The following is a 23444-nucleotide window of genomic DNA, read 5'->3' as shown; positions in this document are numbered from 1 at the left end:
TGTTCCATTAAACACGCTGTGATTTGCTACTGTCTGAACAGCATTTGATTCTGGCTAGGAGTTTCACACTGGCGTTCCTGAATGCCATTTCTTATTAAGGACAACCAGGTTGTTGGCAGTGTTCTGTTCCAGTCAAGAATATCGAGTGAGTGGGCCGCAGCAGCATCTGTGCAGTTGACAAGGCTGCGAGCATGACTTCATCAAGAGCATTACATCATGTACAGATGCACCTGGGTATTAGAAATTAAATTCCTCATCTGTCCTTGTTACTAATACTTCTAGTCATGTTTTATCGCACAAAGCAAAAATCACAATGCTATTTTACTTTTACAGCCTTTGCACATTATTAGGGTTCACTCATTGTTGTCCTATCTTTAAACTCAAAATCTCACAGCATTAGTGCATGGACAATTGGACATATTCAATACTTATATTACTTTCAGTTTTCTCAAGGATTCAGATTTGAAGGTAGTAGGTTTGGAGTATGCAAACTCTTATCCAAGCCCAGAACGTTTAGGGCATACTGCTGAAAGAAATTCCTCATCTTTTTAGACTACAGTCAGGAAATACTTTTGAGACGGAAAAAAAAGGATGTTGAGATAGAAGGTGTGGAGAGGAATACAATCCCCCCGTCGCCTCATTGTTATTGTGCTGTTGTTATTTGGAGGGCTGGAGAAGAGACAGGCTGCTGGGATGCACCTCTCTCTCTGTTGTCTCCCAATTTAGGTTTGGGGGGGGGGTCTTTTTTTTGTTTCATCCTCTCAACTGTCCACATGGATTTGGGGCCCTTGACAAAAACTGGACACGCATAGCGGTTTGTTATAGTTTTACCGTCCTTTTCTTTCTCTGTCTACGTGTCTCTTCATATCGTCTCCCTCTTTTCTTTTTATTTCTCAGTGATGGCCTCAGCTGCGCAGCTGTACTGGTGATCCTGCTGCTGCACACAGAGAAGAAGCAGAGACACTTTAACACCTGACCTACCGTCCTCTCTCTCAAAAACAAAAGGCAGAGAAAGGGAAAAAAAAGGAATCCACCAGCATAAACAAATGCGACCATGTACAGCGTGGAGGACCTCCTCATCTCCCATGGATACAAGCTGCCCAAGCATGCCACCTCCTCCTCCACCCCCACCCCAGCCCCTGCATCTTCATCGCGCCAGGCTCCGTCATCCTCACCGCCGTCCTACAGCAGACACTGTGAAATCCTGGAGAACAGGCCTGGCCCCAGGACAGTGAATGGCTATGAAAAAGGGCCGTGGGAGCCCTATAGGAAAGGTGACGGCACCAGGCCGCCCAGAGCGTACAGCGGCACCTGTCCCAACAACAACAACGAACCCAGGGAGAGGAGCCAGTCCAGGCGGGAGGGCGAGAGCCGGAGCCAAATTGACATCCACTCCTTGGGAGAGTCGCTGACCTCAGACAGCGGGTAAGACACAGTCAGCGCTGTACCTTGGTACTAGAAATGTGCTCCTGTCAGATGGACCCCTCTGCATGCCCCATCCTGTGTTTGTCCTTATCCATTAATAATAGATATCACAATCATTCATTGTTGTGCTGCTTTAAAGGAGCACATTAATGAAAATAAATGCCTCATCAAGGAGTTTTACATGGGGATTTTGCATCAGATCGTACACCGCCTAACACTGCTGCTTAGACCCTCTCTTGCCTTTGTCCGCCCCCTTTCCCCTCATAACTTCCTCTCATTTCATCTTTATTCCCCTCTCTCCCTCCCCTCCTCTTCTTAATCAAGTCTTGGATAGGGAAGGAGGGATGACGTGCGTCAGAGTCGTTAGAATCTGCCACATGGGACCTTGGAGTAATCAAAACAGCTTTTGGGTAAACCCTTATGCCCCATTTGAGCAGGCCCTGTCACAGTCACACAGGTTGCCAGGTTTGACAGGATACCTCCTATCTATTCTACCCTCTAAGATAACAAATGTGCCTAACAGGCCTCCAATGCATTATACCAACTTCTATAATGCATACCCCATTAATAATAAAGGATTTATATAGGGTTGATTTAAATATATATATGGAGGATATGTTATATTTAGTGTAGTCTGGAGTTACGCAATTGAAAGCTCCTTGGTTAAGGACCGTTGTATGATATTTCCAGAGATATAGCCAGTCTTTAGCCAGTATCTTTGTTTGTCCCTGAAAACAGGATTATTTAGTTTGCCTATTTACACCAGTTTAAGGGCTTAGTGTGCTGTAACTTAGACAAAGTCAATTTAGCTGTTCCCACCACCACACAATTAGGAAGGTCGATTTTCCCTTTTTCCTTAAGTTTTACTTAGCTGACTGTCTTTAATTGCTAATCCCTTTGCCACCAGCCAGTGACAGAGCATCTGAAAATAGTGACTAATGAGGGTAGCCTCATCTTCCATGAGATGCCCTGGAGTTCAGCAGATTGGTATGGCTAGCTCCCCTTCCCCAAGCAAACATATCTGTTCCGTCATGATCATGGATGGAAATGTCAAGGGCGCGCTTGTTGCCTCTGCCTCATGCTCTTGTTTGCATTGTCAGTCACTCCAGAAATAGCCTTAAATGAGTAGGCTACATGCAGAGACCCTTTGTGTCTTGTTTTACCCGATCAGGCTTGTCCTCTCGGAGATACAGTGGGAGCTTTCCTTATACAGCTTTAGTGAAATGCTGAAGAACTTAAGTACGATGCAATGGAAAGATTGTCAATGAAACACCCTTTAATTTTTTGATCTGCCTTGGAGGAGGTCCTGGAATAACAGCCACATAGGAAATAACAGTGACCAGACACTGTGCTGCCACTCATTGTTCTCTGTCTCCCTCTAGTGGCAGATGCTCTCTATATTTTATTCAGCCCATATTCATTCAATCAATCAATCAATCAATCTTTATTTATATAGCGCCAAATCACAACAGCGTTATCTCAAGACGCTTAACATGAAGAGCAGATTCAAGAATTCCCACATGAGCAGCATCAGATATTATTTTGAGCAACAGTGGCAGGAAGAACTCCCCTTTAACAGGAAGAAACCCGGAACAGAACCAGGCTCAATGTGGGCGGCTTCTGTAGGGGTCCGTGTTGGGTGGAGGTTGGACAGAGAGAGAGAGAGAGAGAGAGAGAGAGAGAGAGAGGAAGAGAGAGAGAGAGAGAGAGAAACACAAACAGCAACCAACGTACTAACAGTGACTATAGCACTAACAATAGGAGTGTGACTAAAAGATTAGCAGTATGATATTATTGAAAAGCATGACGAGCAGCAGTGATTCATGAACCAGAGAACCACATCAGCAGGGCCAGGACCAGGATCCACAGGATCCACAGGAACCTGAGAGATGAGAAAGCACAGAAAGGCTCCGGGGAAGATAACAAGTTAGAGGCAGACATTTGGCTGACATGAGACATAACGATGGAGAGGAAGAGGAGGAGAGAGAATAGAGGAGCTCAGTGCACCATAGGAGTCCCCCGGCAGTCTGAGCCTATAGCAGCATCACTAGGGGCTGGTCTAAGGCCTGAGCCAGCCCTTAAATATAAGCCTTGTCAAAAAGGAAGGTTTTTAGTCTACTCTTAAATGTAGAGAGGGTGTCTGCCCCCCGAACCCAAACTGGAAGGAGATTCCACAGGAGAGGAGCCTGATAGCTGAAAGCTCTGGCTCCATCACTACTTTAGAGGACTTTAGGAACCACCAGTAGGCCTGCAGTCTGGGAGCACAGTGCTCTAGTGGGGTAGTACGGTACTATGAGCTCTTTAATATATGATGGGGCCTGACCATTAAGAACCTTGTAGGTGAGGAGAAGGATTTTAAACTCTATTCTAGATTTTACTGGAAGCCAATGAAGAGAAGCCAGTACAGGAGAAATATGGTCTCTTCTCTTAGTTCTCGTCAGAACAGGAGCAGCAGCGTTCTGGACCAGCTGGAGAGTCTTTAAGGACTTATTGGGGCAGCCTGATAATAGCGAGTTACAGTAGTCCAACCTAGAAGTGACAAATGCGTGTACTAATGTTTCTGCATCATCAGTGGATATAATGGGCCTGATTTTAGCAATATTACGTAGATGGAAAAATCTGTTTAATGTGGGAGTTAAAGGACAAATCCTGATATTGTAGACTTTTTTTTTTTTTTTTCCAAAATTTTCACAACTGCCTTTTCCAGGATTTGGAACACACCCCATTGCATTGACTCATCTCTAAATCAGCTACAGACCAAAGGATCTTAAAGGTATAATAATTCAAAAGTGTTGACCACAAAAAAGGTAAACTGTTCACAAGTTCATAATTAATATATTCATAATTAAAGCCTATAGTTCAGGGCTGGCTCAGGCCTTGGATTAGCCCCTAATTATGCTGCTATAGGCTCAGACTGCCGGACTCCCCATGATGCACTGGGCTCCTCTCTCCTCCTCTTCCTCTCCATCCTTATGCTTCATGTCTCTTTAATGTCTATTAGTAACTTGGAATCTTCTTCGGAGCCTTTCTGTGCTTTTCTCCTCCCTTCCTGTGGATCCTGGTCCTGGTTCTCCTGCTGTGGTTCTCAGCTTCATGAATCACTGCAGCGGATCGTCAGCCACCGACACTTTTTACTGATTTTTTTTTTATTGTTAAGTATTGTCATGTTTTTACTGTTACCATATTGTTAATTATTACATTATTGTCATCCTATTATCAGTACTACAGTTGCTGGTTGTTTGTGCTTCCCCACCCTCCTCTCTCTCTCTCTCTCTCTCTCTCTCTCTCTCTCTCTCTCTCTCTCTCTGTCCGACCTCCACCCAACACAGAAACCCTGGTTCTGTTTCCAGGTTTCTTCCTGCCACTGTTGCCTAATATAATATCTGATGCTGCTCATGTGGGGATTCTTGAATCCTTAATGTTGAATTCCTGACTCGTTGGGTCTCTCTCTTAATTAAAAAGTTTGGTCTAAACCTGCTCCTTATGTAATGCAGCCACACAACAAGCACTCCAGTTGAACCATACTGACGCTTTTATTTCTGTATGTTCCCTCACAGGTTCTGTGATGGCTCCAGAGGTCCCCAGTCACAGTCCAAGGATGTGTCCTATTGGAGGAGGAGAGGCCAGGACTTCACAGTGCTGCTGGACTATGCTGACTTCAGAGAGCCCCATGGAGGAGAGCATGGTGGCTACAGGGGGACTCAACAAGCAAGAGGCCAAGACTTGTCTGCAGATGAGCGTCAGAGGGCAGCTCAGGAGAGGCAGCGCTGGGCAGCCCAGGCCCATGCTCAGGCCCATGCTCAGGCCCAGGTTCAGGCCCATACTAGAGAGAGGGAAGCTGCTCTCCACCAGTGGAGGATAGTAACTGAGAGGAAGTGCCAGAGCCTAGGGACAGATGAGTGGCATCCAGCTGTGAGCTTTTGCCACCAGCTGTCACAGAGTGAGGGTGAGCGTAGGGCACAGGAGCAGCAGCGGCTCCATGCCAGGACACCAGAGGGCATGGTAGTCCAACCCAGGACCAAAGCCAAATCCCAGTCTCTGCCCAGGATGCTGCAGCCTGACAGCCTGCAATATGTGGATATATCTTCATCAGGTCAGGAACTGTACAGGCGGGTCAATGGCCACCCACTATCACACCACGACCTTTGCAGGGCACCCCGCTGGCCAGAGAACGGTAGGCCAGCTAGCGCCAACCAACTCTCAATTACACCAAAGCCCCGCTTCACCCGGCCCCCTAGACCTCCCTCCTATGAGATGCACCAGCAGATCAGGGGAAGCTGCGAGCTGCTGTCTGGGAGAGACTCTGTGATTCCCCAGGCCAGGGACAGAACGCCACTTCCCATATCAAGGATGGGTGACCCCCAACTGGACTATTTTGCACAGGAGTCTGGACCCCCAGGATACATCCCTCCCCCATCATATAAAAGAGCTCCTGTACTGGGAGGAGGGCGCCGGGGATATGGTGAATTTACTGTTGACTACAGGTACATTTGTCTTTTTCTTTATGATTAATATGTTGAAGACATTTTTCACATTTTCATCAATTTAGCTGTACCCTTTAATTCAACACTGAGTGTCATGAACCAATCCTTGGTTTTATATTCTAATTATCCATGTTGAACTCTACATTCACCCATGAGGAATCTAATTGGACTGGAGAATAGTGTTCTTTCACACACACACTTTCACACTCCAAAGCTGTGCTTCGGGAGCTATTTGGGATTCATTGTGTTGCCCAAGGACAATTTGACATGTGCACTGGAGGAGCCACTGGAGTCACAGCAGCGTTTAGCTTAATGCAAGAAACGTATAGCTCAGAGAATTTCCACATATACCACCACTAAATCTGAGCATTTAAATGACACTTTGGTTGTAGGCAAGTTCACTGTGATCAGGACTGGAGATGGTACATTCCCTGTGTATAGGGATACTGTACTGTGACAAACGCATAACTTCAGACTGCCTAATATTTTTGTTTTATACGCAAGCCAGAGCCAGATTCTGATGGATCTCTTCAAGTGAGTTTTATGTTATGCAGTAAAAATTGAGAGGCTCTAGACTTCTTAAGATCAGTGTTTTATATATTATATTATATTATATTATATTATATTATATTATATTATATTATATTATATTATACTATACTATACTATACTATACTATACTATATTATATTATATTAATAAATGTATGTATCAGTGTTTTACTAGCTTAATTGATTCTTGAGAATAGCAATATAATTTGGCTCTTTCTTTCAATTTTCTCTTGGTGGAACTATTGTGCATCTGTATTTCTTTTTATTCTAAGGTACAGAGGGGATGTGTATCAGCAGATACAAGTGGCTCCAGATGGATCTCACTGGTTTACCAGACACCCAGCTAGTTCCTGGCCCGATCCCATGAGAGAAAGGAGCATGTCTGACCAGAGACATCTTTACCCTGTATATACTACCCAGGAGCACCCTGGTGGAAGAATCCAATATATCCCCTTTGACGACCCCCATATCCACCATATTTCCTCATCTCTGGGAGGCAACTCCCTGACGGACGCTGACAAGATCCGCCACATCCGCAACGAGCTTCCCAACGTCACCGTATCGGAACCTGCATCCGATGACAGTGCCTTTTTGCCCCCGCCACTGGGGTCTTTCATTGCTGCCAAACTGGTCAATGATGCTAGCCAGACAGCTTCTAGCAACTATGACAATGACAATGACAGGTGGCACAGTGATTTGCACAAAGAGATTGTCGATAACTTCCCAGCAACTGACCAAAACTGCAACAGATATTCCAAAAACCAATGTCCTCTTCCATCTCCCTCTTCTGCCTTCCAGGCCCCATTAACAAGGACTTCTTCTCGCCAGGGGTCCAGTTCAGATCAGGTCTTTTCAGAAACCATCACCCAAGTGAAGAAAATTGTCCCAGATTTAGGGCCCGAGAACAACAGGAACACCAAGAGAAGAGTGAGTGAGACAATTTTCTGCCTTGTGTCTGTCCCTGTTCACACACCAACTAGCATCAACAAAGACTTAGCAGCAGATCAGAACAACAATGAGGCAATACCAAGCCTAACTATCACCAACACAGATATTTTTGCTGTAGGTCTCAAAGAGAGTCTGAATGTGCGGAGCAAATCGGTGAATGAGATGCCCATCAAACCCCACTACTCTCATTTTCACACCAAAAGCACATCCTCAATGAGAAACTACAAGAGGGCTCCTCTGAGGAAGGAGATAATAGATGCATGGGCACTTCAAGCCAGTGAAGACAAAGAGTTGTGCTACGTTGGGTCCTGGCCTGGAAACCAGTACCGTAATCAGGAAACCCAGACCGGCTCACCTTTGACAGTGGTCAAAAGTCCAGAAGCCCAGAGTCCACCTGGGGGACAAGAGCCTGTTCAGTCTGTCTCAGACACAGCCACAGACAGTGGTGTGGGGACAGACACCAGTTCCTCTTATGGTTACCCCATGGCAGGCCATAAAAACCTCCATCTCTCTAGCAACAGCGCCTTCTCTCGTCTCAGCTTCACCCCAACACAACCACTATCAATACAACCTTCTCAACAAGACCCTTCCTCCCCATCAAAGGCCCAAGATCAGGGAGACCAGCAGCAATTGTCTCCCAGGAAGAGCAACCCCAGGCCCCTGGAGAGTGCAGAGCAAGTAGCCTTTGGCCAGTTTCTGTTAAAGCCAATGAACCGACGACCCTGTGATGCTATTGGTGAACTGGAGAGCATTAATAAGGAGATGGAAGACACAATCAGTAAGAGACCCAATGTGAGTCAGTCCATTGGTGATCTAGATGCAGTGAATAAGAAATTCGACCAGTTTAAATCAGGAGCACATGCCACTGCTGGTCCAGAACCAGGCAGGGAAGCAATCAGTCTTCCACCAATGCACATAGAAAAATCCAGTAATGTAAAAGTCAGATCAAAGTCCTTGGCTTCTAGCGCTGATCTAGATGCAATGTACACGGAGGGTGCTTTTTCCAGAACACAGACCAACAACATACCACTTACAACTGAGCTATCCTTACTCCCCAACCCAGGACCCAGAGAGTGTTGCCTCATGCCCTCACTACTCACACACAACGAGTCAAACTGTCTTTATAGACAGGACATCACAGTCCCTAAAGAGTCCTTGCTGAGGGATGTGGGGTTAACTGTCTACACAGAGACTCCCGGTGGTCCTGGGAAGCCAATGCAGCGCTCCCTCTCAGTCCCTTCCCCTCTCGATCATAAGGAGCATAGTCAGTCGGTGCAGCTGTCATGGGAGAGCAGGGGAGCACTTGTTGAAAGTGGTGATAGCCCGGATGAAAATTCAAATAAAGAGCTTCAAGCTGAGATAGAGGCTGAGAGAAAGACTCATTCAGACGGCGTTCCACCATTCAGGGTTGAGTTGAATTTAAGCGTCTGTGGAACCAATGACAGCAGCAGATCACCTCAGAAAGATGGTTTACCACATATCACCAAGATGGCCAGGGAGATTTCCTCTGAGTTTGAGAGTGTTGAAAATGAAAGATGTGCCGTCTCTGAGCCTCTGGCCTATAAAAATGAATCCACCATGGCAGATAAGCACTTGGAGAACTTACTGACTCAGGAGAAAGCCATTACTTCACCTGCACAGGACCTCAGCAACCTGTATGAAGTCAAATGTGCAAAAGGTATACCTGAAAATGAGTCTATTGAGCAGAGGGCTGCCAGAATCCTGGGTATAGCTGTCCCTGTGGAGGCCTTGGGCGTGGCTGAGAAACAATCAGAGATTAAGCAAGACGATAAGGACGCCACTGTAGCTGAGACGCGACAAAGTCAAGGCGAAGAGACAGAGCAGGTTATACAAGAGAGTGAGCAACTCAAAGATGACTCCGTTCAGGGAGCAGAGACAGAGGAGGCCAAGGAGACAGACTTGGGAGTGGACCATGAAGAACTAGACAGAGAACAGCAGGGTACCAAGTGCAGCGATGTTGAAGACAACAAGAATACCGAAACTCAGTCCCTGGTATTGGACCTGCCTGAGTTCCCGCCAAGTAAGCTTCCCCTATCCCTGCTCATCCCTCGTGAGAAGCTCACACTTAGTGTGTGCAGTGTGGAGAAGAGAGGGCAAGGTGGAGCAATCGAATCCCCACAACCTGCTTATTCACCTGCTACATCTCTGGACAGAACGTCCTGTCTGAATGAGCGGGACTCAGTGTCTCAAATAAGATGCTTCAGCCTTAAATGCTCTGAAGGAGAACTTGATCCTGAGGAGAAGGATGGTGATGGAGAGGAGAATAAAGCTTGGGAAGAGACAAAGGAGGAAACTGTGGAGCAACAAGACAGGGAAGAGGATAAGAAACTGGAGGATAAAGGGTGGGTGGAAAACCCAGACGAACATGAGAATGCACGTGAAACACACGACAAATTGGGAGATTCTGAAGAAGATTTCAAATCTGAGGTAGAAGCAAATGGAGGGATGTGTAAGAGAGAGCAAAGCCAAGAAGAGAAGGCTGAAGAGATGAATGTTGAGATTGCACTAAAAGCAGAAAATGAGGGGAGTGAAGACGTGGATGTGGAAGTGAAAACTGAAGAGCAACAAAGAGAGATGGAACGGAAAATTGCCCAGGATGACAAAGAAGAGCATTTGGAGAAGGGCGGTGATGAACAGAAGACAGCGGAGGTCAGGAGAAGTGAGGCGACACAAGGCACTAAGGTACAGAAATTGCTCAAACCAAAGCAGCGCAGCATGCTCCAGAAGCCTCCACTGCTCCCTAAACCTCGCAGCGTTCCCAACAGAGAAAGAAAGATGCCACTGACCTTCAGCACTGGGACCTCCAATAAGGAGGATGAGGAGATGCTCTCTGTCTCAGGTGGGTACAAAGTACTTAATAGAGAAGGCTTTTGCAGTATGTAGGAGTCATTTATGTTTATTGTTGGCATGTTGGATTATTTTTCTCAGGATATGTCATATGTTATTTTGGACACTGGGTGGCGGTAATTAGCTGCACCGGGTTATATATATATACACTGCTCACAAAAAGTTAGGGATATTCGACTTTCAGGTGAAATATATGGAAAATGTAAAAAGTTAATGCTACAGTGATATTATATCATGAAAGTAGGACATTTAAGTAGAAGCATGCAATGGTGATTTTATTCATCTTAAACAATGTATTTGAAGAAAATCTACCAACAGTGGTAGGTATACCACAACAAAACATTTTCAGTGTCTCAATAAATTGGGATGTGGCCAAAGGACGTCCACTCCTCTCCTTTCTGTGACTCTTCCAGTCTCTGTATCACTGTTCCAACCTCCTGATGACACTCTGTGACCCTCTAAGCTCAGTGAACACCTCCGTCTGAGGACTTCCTGTTTGAAGCCTCCAGTGTTGAGGTGCTGCTGATCAACTGTTAGGTGTCGTCTTGGTCTCATGATGTCAGAATGTGAACAGCAGGATGAGGAGGACTGTTTAAATACCAATTCTAACTGAAGCAGGAAATGTATTGGTGGATTCATGGATCAAACCTGTTGTGAATGTTGCTGTTAAGCTTCTTGTTAGAGAACAGCAGCTGGTGCAGAAAGTACTGAAACACTGAACAGTTGGACATGTGCATTCAAAGGTTTAGAGAAGGTCACATTAAGTTCACCTGGAAAGGTTAGAATGCATTTTAGGTTCATCCTGAAATTTCACCTGAAAGCCGAACATCCCTAACTTTTTGTGAGTAGTGTATGTATGGGCAAGGGTGACAGGAAGAGCGGGGCACAGGTGGAAGGAGAGCACACGGTTCTTAACTGACTGACTGACTGACTGACTGACTGACTGACTGACAGGCAGGATCAAAGAACCCTGGGACTACAGAATTAGAAACCTGGTAAGTTCATCCTCTTCAATAAACCACAGGTCTGTGTGAGAACGCTCTCACCTCACCTGTGACGTAATGGGACAGGAAAACAGGAAGCACAGTATGTGCTTGTGTTGCTTTCAAAGTGAAGCAGCATCATAGTGCAATATATGAGCAGCCATGTACAAATGGATCCACTGTTGACAGTGGTTCTGTTAAAGGGATAGTTGCACAATTTTCAGAAAGATTATTCGCTCTCTTTTTGAGTGTTCGTTCCCAACATTGATATCAATCTCGTCTCCTCAGTTCCTGACAGATTTTGGGTTCTGTCTCTGCACTAGTGATGTCACCAAACCAAGCCAGGCTAGCTTTTTACCCCTGCTTCCAGTCTTTATGCTAAGCTATGCTAATCATGCACCGACTCCAGCTCCGCATTTAACGCACAGACGCGGAGCTGATATCTATCTTCTAACCTTGTTGTCAAAAAGAAAGCCCATTTTCCAAAAAAGTGTTCACCTAGTCCTTTAAGGTGCCCCCGTGGAGTTCCTCAGAGACAGAGTTACTGCTTCCAGCGCAGCGTAATAGTACCAAAATGCATTGTGTCTGTCCTCAAGGTCTAAAAGCCGATATTAAAAGTATTTTAAAACCAGCATTGTTTATGTCCATGTTTACTTGCCAGCTTTTTCAGAAATGATATAGAACTATTAGCAGGAGTTTGTACCTTGTCATCGGTGTGCATGTGTGTGTTTCTGCTTCTGGTACATATGTGCAGCACAGACAAAACGAGGACCCGCTCATAAAACAGTGCTCTATGTGGTCAAAAGCTAGAGGTGAAAACCTCTTTCCACCTTTTTAAGGGCGATTAATATTGTTCTGATTCTTTTTTATTGTATTGTCGCATCCTTTCTTTCTCTTTTTTTTTCTCATCAGACTCCTACGACCCAAGTCGAGTGGAGAGAGTGTAACCTCTGTATTCACTGCACTCACCACTGTGGAAATCTATTTTTCGTAAGTTAACAGCTTTTTTCCCAACAACAAAGGCTTTCATCTCACCTCACAGCTCACTCGGCTGTGACCGATCCCATACTGTTCACTGTTACTTCTCACAGAAATGACTGTCCTGGTGGTGCGAGAGCATTTTTACAGCCAAATAAAGGCACTGCTGGTGCCACTTCTCCAGGACTCTTCAACAGGACATCCTCGTCCTTCCATTCTCTCCACCTCTCAAACGTTTTTTTTTTTTTTTTTTTTTTTTTTCAAGTTGTTTTACTTTCTGTTTGGAAGAATGCATGTCATTATTCCTTGTCTGCACTTGGACTCCCTCCCAAACTTGGGAGTTTAATATGAATGTAACAGTGCTTCTGCTTAGCAAACAAAAGAAATCTAAGAGGGGAAAAAAAACAAAAAAATGCAAAAGTATTGCATTACAATCAGTATTAACTTACACCAAATGTAAATACGAAAGAGCTATACGATTTTTTCAAGTATATAAAAAAAAAATCAATATAAGACCTTTATTTGCTGAGGAAATGTATATTTTCTTATCTATATTAAGAAATGACTAGATTTTTGGAAGTGTAGTCTTTGGGTGTACCATTACTAATGAAACCCTGTGCTCTTTATTCTTATACTTGTGTTATAGAGAATGTACTTGAGAGCCTGGATTGCAATGAGAAACACTGTGGTCCTTGAATAGTTTCACTCAAGAGCAATATAGTCATCGTAAATGAGATGTTTGTAACGTAACTTTAATATTAAGTCTCCATTTAAAAGAGCTGACGTCACTCAAACATCCGCTTAAAGCTCTGGCTTCTGGTACAAGTATTCGACTTTTCACTGCTGAGATTGCTGGCTTTATGTTAGCAGTGAGTGAGCACCTAGTAATCTCATCGAATAATCAAGAGATTATACCAGGAAGACTTCATGTTCACACCCTCACATCCTCCAGTGCCATCCGTCTTAGCACCAGCAATCTCAACGTGCATCAAAAACGTCTGGTTTTAAGTGCTATTTTTTTAAATCTTGTTGCAGAAGAAAATCTACGTTTTGTGGCATTAACAGAAGTCTATATTTACCCGTGGAGTTTTTCTCTGTTCACATCTTAGTTTATGCGTGACTTCAGATGTGCTTTTTTTTTTTTTTTTTCAAGAAATGATAAATGTAGCTATACTGATTGCAGTGTACCTTGCACACACTGCTTCTGTGGAGGAATCCATTTGTGTATAACACAGCCAGTATTACCAGTTTACAATCTTGATTTAAACTGGACGTCAGTAATTAGTTTTACTGCTAAAACTAGATCATTCAAAGTTGTTTTGGCAATAATATTGATGCGGTACAGAAGATCACTGTTGGGATACTAATCGGTGTCTTAACGTTTTCAATAATTTAATGTTGACATATCAGTGCTTTGTAAGTTGTGGGCATTACTTGCAATTGGTTTACATTTGCTTTACTTATGGGGTAACAATACAAGAAATTAAAAAAACATACCAAACCAAACTTAATGCTATGCATTGGACATCTACATTTACTAGGTTTAATACCAAAATCAAAGCTTAAACTGCAACTTCTGATTTGCTTGGTTGACCCTGTCACTCTTTGGTCCAGCTGTATTTGATGTTGAACCTGCTGGATCTGGTCGTTGACTTACTTTGAAGTGGCTCTCATTGGAGTTCATCAATGGAAGTTCAGTGCAAGGTTTTGTCTTTGTCCTGTTACCAGCCCAGTATCTATAACGTCTGTGTTCCAGGTAATGTGTTATCTGGTCATTCTTGTAGGTCTTTTTGTACTGCAAGTTCTTTGTATCATGATATAGACTATTGGTGCACATCTTGCTTTGATATTTTCTATTTTCATACAGAAGTATGTACAGCTTCTTTTCTATGCACAGCATCTTTTTTCTCTTTTTGTGCATGAAATGTGTAAAAAGTCACAGAAAGAAGGTGTATTTGCATATAATTGCATTTGGTACTATATAGTGTATCCAATAAACAACTGTTATATTTCATATATTTTATTTTCAAAAGGTTATGCTACATATTTAAAACAGAACAAGGTATTTTTAGATTATTATGAACAGGAAACTGTTTAAGGCACAATATTTGACTATATTTGAAATGATCATTAAGAATGATGAGAAATAGAAACTGTGTGCTATTGTAGAGTACTGCAGAGAATTCATAAAATAAAAGTCTTTGCATGAAACATTTTGTCTTGGATTTTGTCATGAACATCATATTCTCAATTCTAAGCTGGGAAGTAGTCTTGTTCAAACTTTTCTGTTGGACCCCACCTACCACCCTCACATGATAGTGCATTGCAGTTATACCCTGATGACCCACTATGTTTACAGCCATACTCCATGCAGAGTAATTCGCTTGAGAAACTTGGTTTTGCTCGTGTAATTCATCATCTTTAGCTATTTAGAGTGTTTCCTGTGTAGAAATTTACATCTGCCAGCCCCTGGAAACGCAACTCACCTCTAGTGTCAAAAATGAGCTTGGTTCAGTGAAAGAGCATCAAAGTGAACATTTGCGAAGAGACTTTTAGTGCAATGCAATGTTTTTCAACTCATGTAATTCATAATCTTTAACTATTCCGAGTGTTTGCAAAGTAGACAACTATCATCTGCCAGCTTGTGTGAAGACTTGTCACCTCCAGCGTCAAATTTGAGCTTATTTCACCAGGAGAACCTTAAAATACCTTAAAAACCTTGATTCAACCAATGGAATTCATCATCGTTAGCTGTTTAAAGGGTTTTCTATGTAGAAATTTACATCTGCCAGCTACTGGAAACACAACTCACATCCAGTGTCAAAAATGAGCTCAGTTCGGTTGAAAAACATCAAAATGAACATTTGCTAAATGCAGAATAATTAGCAAGAGAAACTGGACTCATGTAATTCATCATCTTTAGCTATTTAGAGTGTTTCCTGTGTAAAAGATTACGTCTGCCAGCTCCTGCACAAAGTCTAGTGTTAAAAATGAGTTTAAATCGATCAAAGAACATCAAGATGAACGTTTGGCTAAATGCAGAACAGTTAGGCTGAGAAACTTGATTCAACTAATTTACATTAGCTCATCATCTTTAGCTATTTAGAGTGTTTCCTGTGTAGAAATGTACATCTGCCAGCAACACTTAGCACACAGGCAAGCTAATTTCCAGCAGGGGTTTTAACACTGATCCTTCAATGTCTCACCCTCTGATCACCACAAGATGGAGACAGCACACTGCCCCTCTGAACTCACTCAGACCTGATGATCACATCATTACACTGATCGGATCTTTGAACAGTTTATTCATGAAGATCTTTAATGATCGCCATTCACGGGGACAAGCCTGTGATCTGGATTTTGTCTGTGATTCCAAAGAACTGTTGCTGTGTGGAAGATGAGGTCAACAATCCTGTAGGAAGAAGTCAGTACACACAATCAGCTCATACTGGTGGCTCTGACTGACTGACTGACTGACTGACTGATTGATGAAGTTGTGTATTCCACCATCTCCAGTGTGTGCAATGCGAGTGTCAAAAAGTGTCTCAAGTGTCAAAATCAACTTGTTTCAGCGAGAGAAGCGAATAATGAACATTTGCTATTTGGAGACAAACATGTTCACCTCCATCTATTCTCAATGTTTACGATGCGGACACTTGTGTCAGAGAGGTTGTGGACAGAAATTCCACCTAAAAGGGTAAAGCCCAGCTCATTTCATTGTAAGCCGAGGTGTTTGTGATGTCTAAACGCTCACGGCTGTGTCAGGGCAGCAGTGGAACTAGCAGAGGAATCATGTAGATCGTGTATGTAAGGCATTGTGTGTCTTGTCACAGTGGGTCACTTTCATCTGTAATGCCAAAAAGAGAGCTGAGAACATCAGCGGAAAGCAGTTTGTCAGGCCGTCTCATCAGGAGGAGGAGGAGGAGGAGGAGGTGCTTCATGGGCTGACTTACCTCACAGTCTGGCTGATGTGCTGTGTGGTGGTGTGTGGTCCAACATCTCATTCGGGGTCTCTCTCTTCTGGTTTAAACGGTTGCTTGCTTAAGACCAGGAGGAGAGCTCACATTACACCGATTTTAAAGTCTCTGCACTGGTTGCCTGTCTCTTTTAGAATTGATGTTAAGATCCTTTTATTAGTTTATAAAGTTATTAATGGTATTGGCCCCTTATACACTGTTGCCCATAAAGTTGGAATCAAATGTTTATTTTACCTCTTCTCATGAAATGATTGTGACAATGTGATTTATTCTTGATAAATAAAGTGTCACAGTGAAACTTAAACCACAATGAACCTTTGCAGACTGTGTATTCAGGCTTTAACTAAATTGGGGATGTTGAACAATTATTCCAACTTTTAACAGTGTACAAACAACTCATGTTGCTTCTCAGTTCTTTTCTCAGGATGTGGAGCGTCTGATGGTGAAATGTTGACCTTCTTATCTACCAGGGGAACTAACAGCAGTAACCGTTACTGCAGTTTATACTTGTATTATGGTCTGGGTGAGTACTCCATTCTGATTAGCTGCTGAGTGGCCATAAAAAAGTGATAAAGGACACCTACTAAGTAGTTCAGGTGGAACGGCCTGTTCGCCGTTCCAAATTGATGTGCTGGCTGCAGTAACCGTAGCAACGGGGACGCAGCCAGAGCCTCTGTTGCAACACTTAACCAAGCAAGTTGATTTCCAACAGGGTGTCTCACCCTCTGATCACCACAAGATGGAGACACTCAACCTTACTCATGAAGATCTTTAATGATCGCCATGCACGGGGGCAAGACTGTGATCTGGATTTTGTCTGTGATTAAAAAAAAAAAAACGGTTGCTGTGTGGAAGATGAGGGCAACAATCCTGTAGGAAGAAGTCAGTACACACAATCATCTCATACTGGTGGCTCTGATCACCTGACTATCGTGCTAACACCTACATACAGGCCCAGTGTAACACAAGAGCCACCGGCACTGAGGGAGTGTGGCCTAAAGAATCTGCTCCATCCCTGCAAGACTGTTTTGAGTGCACACAGTGGATGCAGCTACGTCAGAGGACTGTCTGACAAGACCCTGGAAGGTTTCTCAGCCCTGATTGTTATGGATAGAAGAAGCTACGAGATAGTTAGAGCTGCTGTGCTTAATGGTGCATTGGAATTGGTACCGGAATCAGTTGTTCAGGTTATTCAGAAAAGAGAAGCAGACACATGCTGACTTTGAGTGAGTCTTATGTTAACCATCGGTGTGCTGCATTGCAAGTGCAAACTTGGGAGGATCTGCAGGAACTCATCTTGTTTAAGCGGTTTAGAAATACACAGAAGTAAGGTTTCAGATGCTGCTAGGTTGACAGGTGAGTTTGTCTTGACTTTTTTGTAAAAAAAAAAAAAAGAAAAAACATAATTATGGAGATGCTGGCTGCAGAGAGAGTGGGGGGCTGTGGGGGCTCACTCCAGTAAGTGTTTTTCAGAGGGAATGGAGAGGTTTCCAGTTAAAGCTGGACCCCAATCACATCTGTAATTACTGTTTTGGTAGGGGGTCCCTGGAGACATGAGCGTCCAGTGTTCAGAAAGAAATTGAAGCCCGAGTGTTGTGTGTTGGGTGCGGAGGAAAGCGGCTGTGTCATTGATGCTGTGCAGGAACACATATAATCCTCTTTGTCAGAGCCTGTGTTTGAGTTTCCTGGCACAGATTCCTCAAAACGAGATATGTTCATTGATTGAAAGTGAGAAAGTGGACGGGACTTATTAAGATGTTAAGAGATTCGGGGGTATTGGATTTGCTTACTGTAGGCTTCTCTCTCCTGCAACGGACTCTGGTTTCTGACCACCTGGTGTGTGGCTTGAAGTACCCACACAGGTGGACACTCAAACTTCCCTGGTAAAAGGTGCTGAGTTTCCCGTTCCTGACAAACTAGACAAGAAAAGAGAATCTGGTGTTTCCTGTTGTTTCCACACTTTTACCATAAGTCAGCTCATTGAATCATGAACATACATCTTCCATACATTCACTACGCCTTCTGCTTACTCTCAGCTGCAGAAACCATTCAAACATCAATATGTTCAGGTCATCAGATTAATATACATCACATTATCAGAATTACTTTTTCAAATATTCAGCTTTTTCAACGCCCTGTGTCAGGCAGGCAGAGAATGTTGTTTAGGTTAACTCCCCCTAGACAGTGCCCAGTGCCCACAGATATAATCCACTACATGGACATGGACACTGAATACATTCACACCCACAGTTAGTACAAGATGTACAATAGGCTACTGCTGATATGTGTCATGTAGTCATGTGGGCTGTGCACACTGGAAACTGAGCTGTACTGACCGTGCTGCACCACACGTGTGGTCATTAAACTTGGACTCGGATTCCTTCCACATAACTGGCCAATAACTTGGTTAACTTTCGGAGCACTCCTCAGGTGGATCACATGACCTGTTCCTGTCTGCTGCACTGTAGACAGCGCTCAAATAATGCACCTCCACTATGACTTCAGTTTAATGAAGATGAGTACATTTATACCTGATAAAGATTTGATGCTGTGATGAGATGAATTTAGGGCACTTTTGTACTGTTGATGTATAGTTTCATCTAAAAGATTTCTAACTGGATGATGGAAGATGTAAACAGACCAGCCATAGGTCTGTCATCTTCCCCAAACCCCAAAACCACTTTTACTTTAAAAAGTATTTTCTGTGTTTTTGGCTGTCCCACACAAGAATTATAGTCCGAAACGTATGGAAGATTAAAAATAGATAAATTAAAACAAATCAAACAAAGGAATAAAACCAAATACAATGGACATTGTTATATGTATCTCCCTTTTATGTTTAATTTACTGTGCCATCATTTCATGAAAGCACACGTTAAAAGGAAAATCCTTGTTTGTCTGTTTGTTTTGCATGATTTATCCATGCTACATTAAAATGAGCCTCCAGCTGTGATTGGACTTGTTTTTCATGTTGGCATTGACAGTGCGTTTCCATTGCAGAAATGGTTTGACTTTAATATGGAATGGAAAATCCATTCATATCACACAGTTAGTGCTTACAGAAACACATATAACAAAGTGTATTGGAATCTTTACACCTGTAGTTTCCTCCATTCTTTTCCTGTTCTCATCCTGCTGCGTTCTTTTACGTTTTCTTTCTGTCATCTCTTTCTTACGTGCAAAGCCTTCCATCGACACGAGTCTGACATGTAAACAACAAGCAGACTGCACTCCGCTCTTTCTCTAATCTGTGCAGCCGGCTGAGCTGTTGCATTATTTGTGCTTGTCATTATTGTTCCCTTGAGCCACGTTTGCAGGAGAGGAATATAGTGTGGTTAGATATGAATACACTATGGCATATATGAAGGGTCACAAAAGTTTAAAAGACTGAGTGTAATGCAGAAATGACTTTATTGTTATTATGTCTAATACACTACTCACAAAAAGTTAGGGATATTCGGCTTTCAGGTGAAATATATGGAAAATGTAAAAAGTGAATGCTACAGTGATATTATATCATGAAAGTAGGGCATTTAAGTAGAAGCATGCAATGGTAGTTTCTTCATTTTAAACAATGTATTTGAAGAAAATCTACCAACAGTGGTAGGTATACCACAACAAAACATTTTCAGTGTCTCAATAAATTGGGATGTGGCCAAAGGACGTCCACTCCTCTCCTTTCTGTGACTCTTCCAGTCTCTGTATCACTGTTCCAACCTCCTGATGACACTCTGTGACCCTCTAAGCTCAGTGAACACCTCCGTCTGAGGACTTCCTGTTTGAAGCCTCCAGTGTTGAGGTGCTGCTGATCAACTGTTAGGTGTCGTCTTGGTCTCATGATGTCAGAATGTGAACAGCAGGATGAGGAGGACTGTTTAAATACCAATTCTAACTGAAGCAGGAAATGTATTGGTGGATTCATGGATCAAACCTGTTGTGAATGTTGCTGTTAAGCTTCTTGTTAGAGAACAGCAGCTGGTGCAGAAAGTACTGAGACACTGAACAGTTGGACATGTGCATTCAAAGGTTTAGAGAAGGTCACATTAAGTTCACCTGGAAAGGTTAGAATGCATTTTAGGTTCATCCTGAAATTTCACCTGAAAGCCGAATATCCCTAACTTTTAGTGAGTAGTGTATATTATATAATAGTTTTTTTGAATGTATTAACTGTTGAAAGGTATGATTATGTCTGATTATGTTTTCGGCCATAATCACTACTACACCATGACCTTATCCAAACTGTCTGAGCATCATACCACTTGCACTGGCCTGCGGCCGACCCGTCTCATAAAATTTGTTGTTACTTCGCAATATTCAGTTACAGATGTGAATACCTCATTTGGTTGGCCTTATCACAGGGCTCCGTAATCTTAGAAAAACAGAGCCTAGAAAAAAGATCTCTCTGACATAGTTTCCTTAATTCAATAGCACACAATTTTACACCTGTTTTTCATTTCTACTTCAACTAGTATTTCTAAACTCACATCATGAATGGAGCACAATATAAGTATAATAAACATGTATACTATCTGACCACAGCTAAAAATACTATCATGTCAATGTAAATTATATTGTTGTCTATAGTTTAGTCTTGTCTCACGTCTATGTTGTCTCGTGGCTTTCTGTTTTACTTTGTAGTTTGTTTACCTCTTGTTTGATAGCTTTACTTCCTGCATTTGTGTTTTCCCCATCTGTGCGGTTGTCTGCCCGGCCCTGATTGTTTCCACCTGTGTTCACTGTGTTTATATGTCCTTTGTGTCAGAGGACCAGCATTCAGTCTAATCCAGTCAAATCTTCGTGTTTTTTTTGAGTTGTATTTTCCTTTGTGTTTTTTAGTTTTCCTCTTTGAGGGATTGTTTTGTTATTCATGTTTTTCCCTATGCAAGAGTGGTTTTCTGCTCTACTTTTGCAGTGATAATTCTTCATCAAATACTTTTTTGAACTCCTGTGAGTGGATCATGAAAAGTACATTGATACCAGATGTATTTTTTTAAAGCGGTCTACTGAAAAAAAAACATCCCAATTTAAGCGTTTAAGTCTGTGTTGTGCTCAGTACGATACACAGTGGCACCAAAATGTTGGGATTTTCACAATTTCTGGGGCAAATTTGGCAATTGGAAATAATAATTTAAGATAATTCGTAATCATATTGAGTAATGGGATAAAGTGTTAAGTCCAACTCGATCGGGGGAACCACCTCGATTAATGAGGAAAAAGAATAAATTTAACTGATTCAGTCTCATAAAATAACTAAGATATCAATCTGGTATTAAGATTAATCACTACTACCAAAATTACCATTTGTTATTGTATATGATCCTCTTCCTCTGTCCATCTCTCTGTTCCCTCTGCTCGCCTTGTCACCGTGGGGGGCCGAGCATTCAGCAGCTCGGCTCCCCAGTTATGGAACTCATTCCCCCCCGACCTCTGTAACACCGACTCCTTACTGCTCTTCAAATCCAGACTCAAAACCCATCTTTTCACACTTTCCTACTCCCTCTGATTCATTTTGCACTGCTACTGTATTTTATTGCTTGTTTTTACACCTGTTTTATCTATTATATTGTATGTTTTATGTGTATTCTGTACGGCGACCTTGTGAGCTTTGAAAGGCGCCCTAATAATAAAATGTATTATTATTATTATTATTATAGTTGTATAGTGTTGATAGTGTGTGTGTTAAAACATTAAAACATAATGTCAATCATACAAAACATCTATCTAAATGTACCTAGCTAACAAACAACTTAGGAGAGAGAGAGAGAGAGAGAGAGTGTGTGTGTGTGTGTGTGGTGTGTGTGTGTGTGTGTGTACATATTAATATGCAAAAGTTAAGATGGAAGACTACAAAAAACGTGGGACAACCAAATGGTGTCTCCCTTCAAAATGGCTGCCAGTCACCCTGGAGTGTGGGTCAGTGGAAGGCAAAGGCCCAAGCCATGTGTTGTGGCTGTTAGCTTTGTCTTGTGGTCGAGGCCTATTTGTAAAGCTGTGTGTGTGAGTGTTTAGGATAAAGGTGGCAGGTTAGGAGAGGATGGTTAGTTGCATGCAGCATCCTGTGTCTGTGTGAGCAAACTAACATCAACTTAACTTTATGGCTGCACAGTAAACTACAACACATCACAATAATCAAAATCAATTCAGCCAGGCAGGAAGAAGGGTTGTGGTTCGTTTGTCCCTGCCGTCCTGATTGCAGGCTGGTCGCTCCTTTGTTCATTGCTAGTTAGCAGCTCGGTGCTTGCTGGTGCGTTCCTGTTGCTTTGAAGACTTCGGGTCAAACCTGCTGGCGCTGAGAAACTTGGTTCAGGCAGGAATTCGTGCCACAGCCATGAAAAAGGTAGTCTGCTTGGTACAGGCCACACTGAGGCTTGAGCTGGAGGAAAAAGCTGTAGGCCTGGAACTAGACCGTCAGGGGCCCAGGCGAGACGAGGTACAAGGTGTGGGCCGGGCTCCAGCGGGTCCCAGGGGGATGAGAGCTGGGACTGGACCCAACTGGACTCCATACGAGGAGTGAGAGCGAGGAAGAGCAGAGGGGGAGCTCTTGACCTGAGATTGTAGGGTCAGAGCTGTGTCCAGTGGTGCATTTAACACATATATGTGAAACCAAAGGAATCTATGTTCTGTAATGCAAGTAAAGTGTTAGTAATTTTGCCTCTCCAGTAGTTTTGTTGTGCTTTGTCACATGACTCAAAAGAAAATGCTGATTTACCATGAAAATAAATCACATAATCCCACCTTCCTGGGTCTGAATGACAAAGTCAATTTACAGTCCAGCTCTACTTCCAGACGGGTCCGTTTCCAGAGCCCGCTGAAAGCATGCACTTGTAATTAGTAAGGGTTTATTGTGTAGAGGATATTTATGGGGTCAGTCTGGAATTAAATTGGACCAGGCAGGATCACATCCATCCTGCAATAGGTCACCCCACACACATGCATACACACCCACACACTAACTCTTATACTATTGGCCTTTCTCCTCCAGTGAGCATTCCAGGATGTGACCATTTGAAGCATCACAGTGACGGTGGCCAGCACAGTGACTTCTAAATTCTCAGTTTTAACATTTGCGTTCAAAGTAAGCAAGCATAACTAGTGAGCTGACTGCAAATAGTGAGCTGTAGAACTGTTAGGTGTATTTTAAGAATAGGGCCTATTCACACCAGGAGAGTCCGGGGGACTCGGTTCAATTGGGCGGGGAATGCCGAAAAATTTCAGACTTTCATTTGGTTT

General features: G+C 43.0%; 1 protein-coding gene across 1 annotated transcript; it reads left to right on the top strand.

Annotated features, from left to right (window-relative positions):
- The first annotated feature begins 1054 nt into the window (after positions 1–1054).
- Positions 1055–12262, top strand: jcada (junctional cadherin 5 associated a). The gene is made up of 4 exons (XM_070853143.1): positions 1055–1425; positions 4983–5909; positions 6733–10268; positions 12172–12262. The coding sequence occupies exons 1-4, from the start codon at positions 1055–1057 to the stop codon at positions 12204–12206; spliced, it is 4869 nt and encodes a 1622-aa protein (XP_070709244.1). The 3' UTR covers positions 12207–12262.
- Positions 12263–23444: the final 11182 nt, after the last annotated feature.

Source organism: Pempheris klunzingeri, chromosome 21 (assembly GCF_042242105.1).
Source record: "Pempheris klunzingeri isolate RE-2024b chromosome 21, fPemKlu1.hap1, whole genome shotgun sequence".
Classification (NCBI taxonomy): Eukaryota; Metazoa; Chordata; class Actinopteri; order Acropomatiformes; family Pempheridae; genus Pempheris; species Pempheris klunzingeri.
This window is presented reverse-complemented; position numbering and strand designations above follow the sequence as displayed.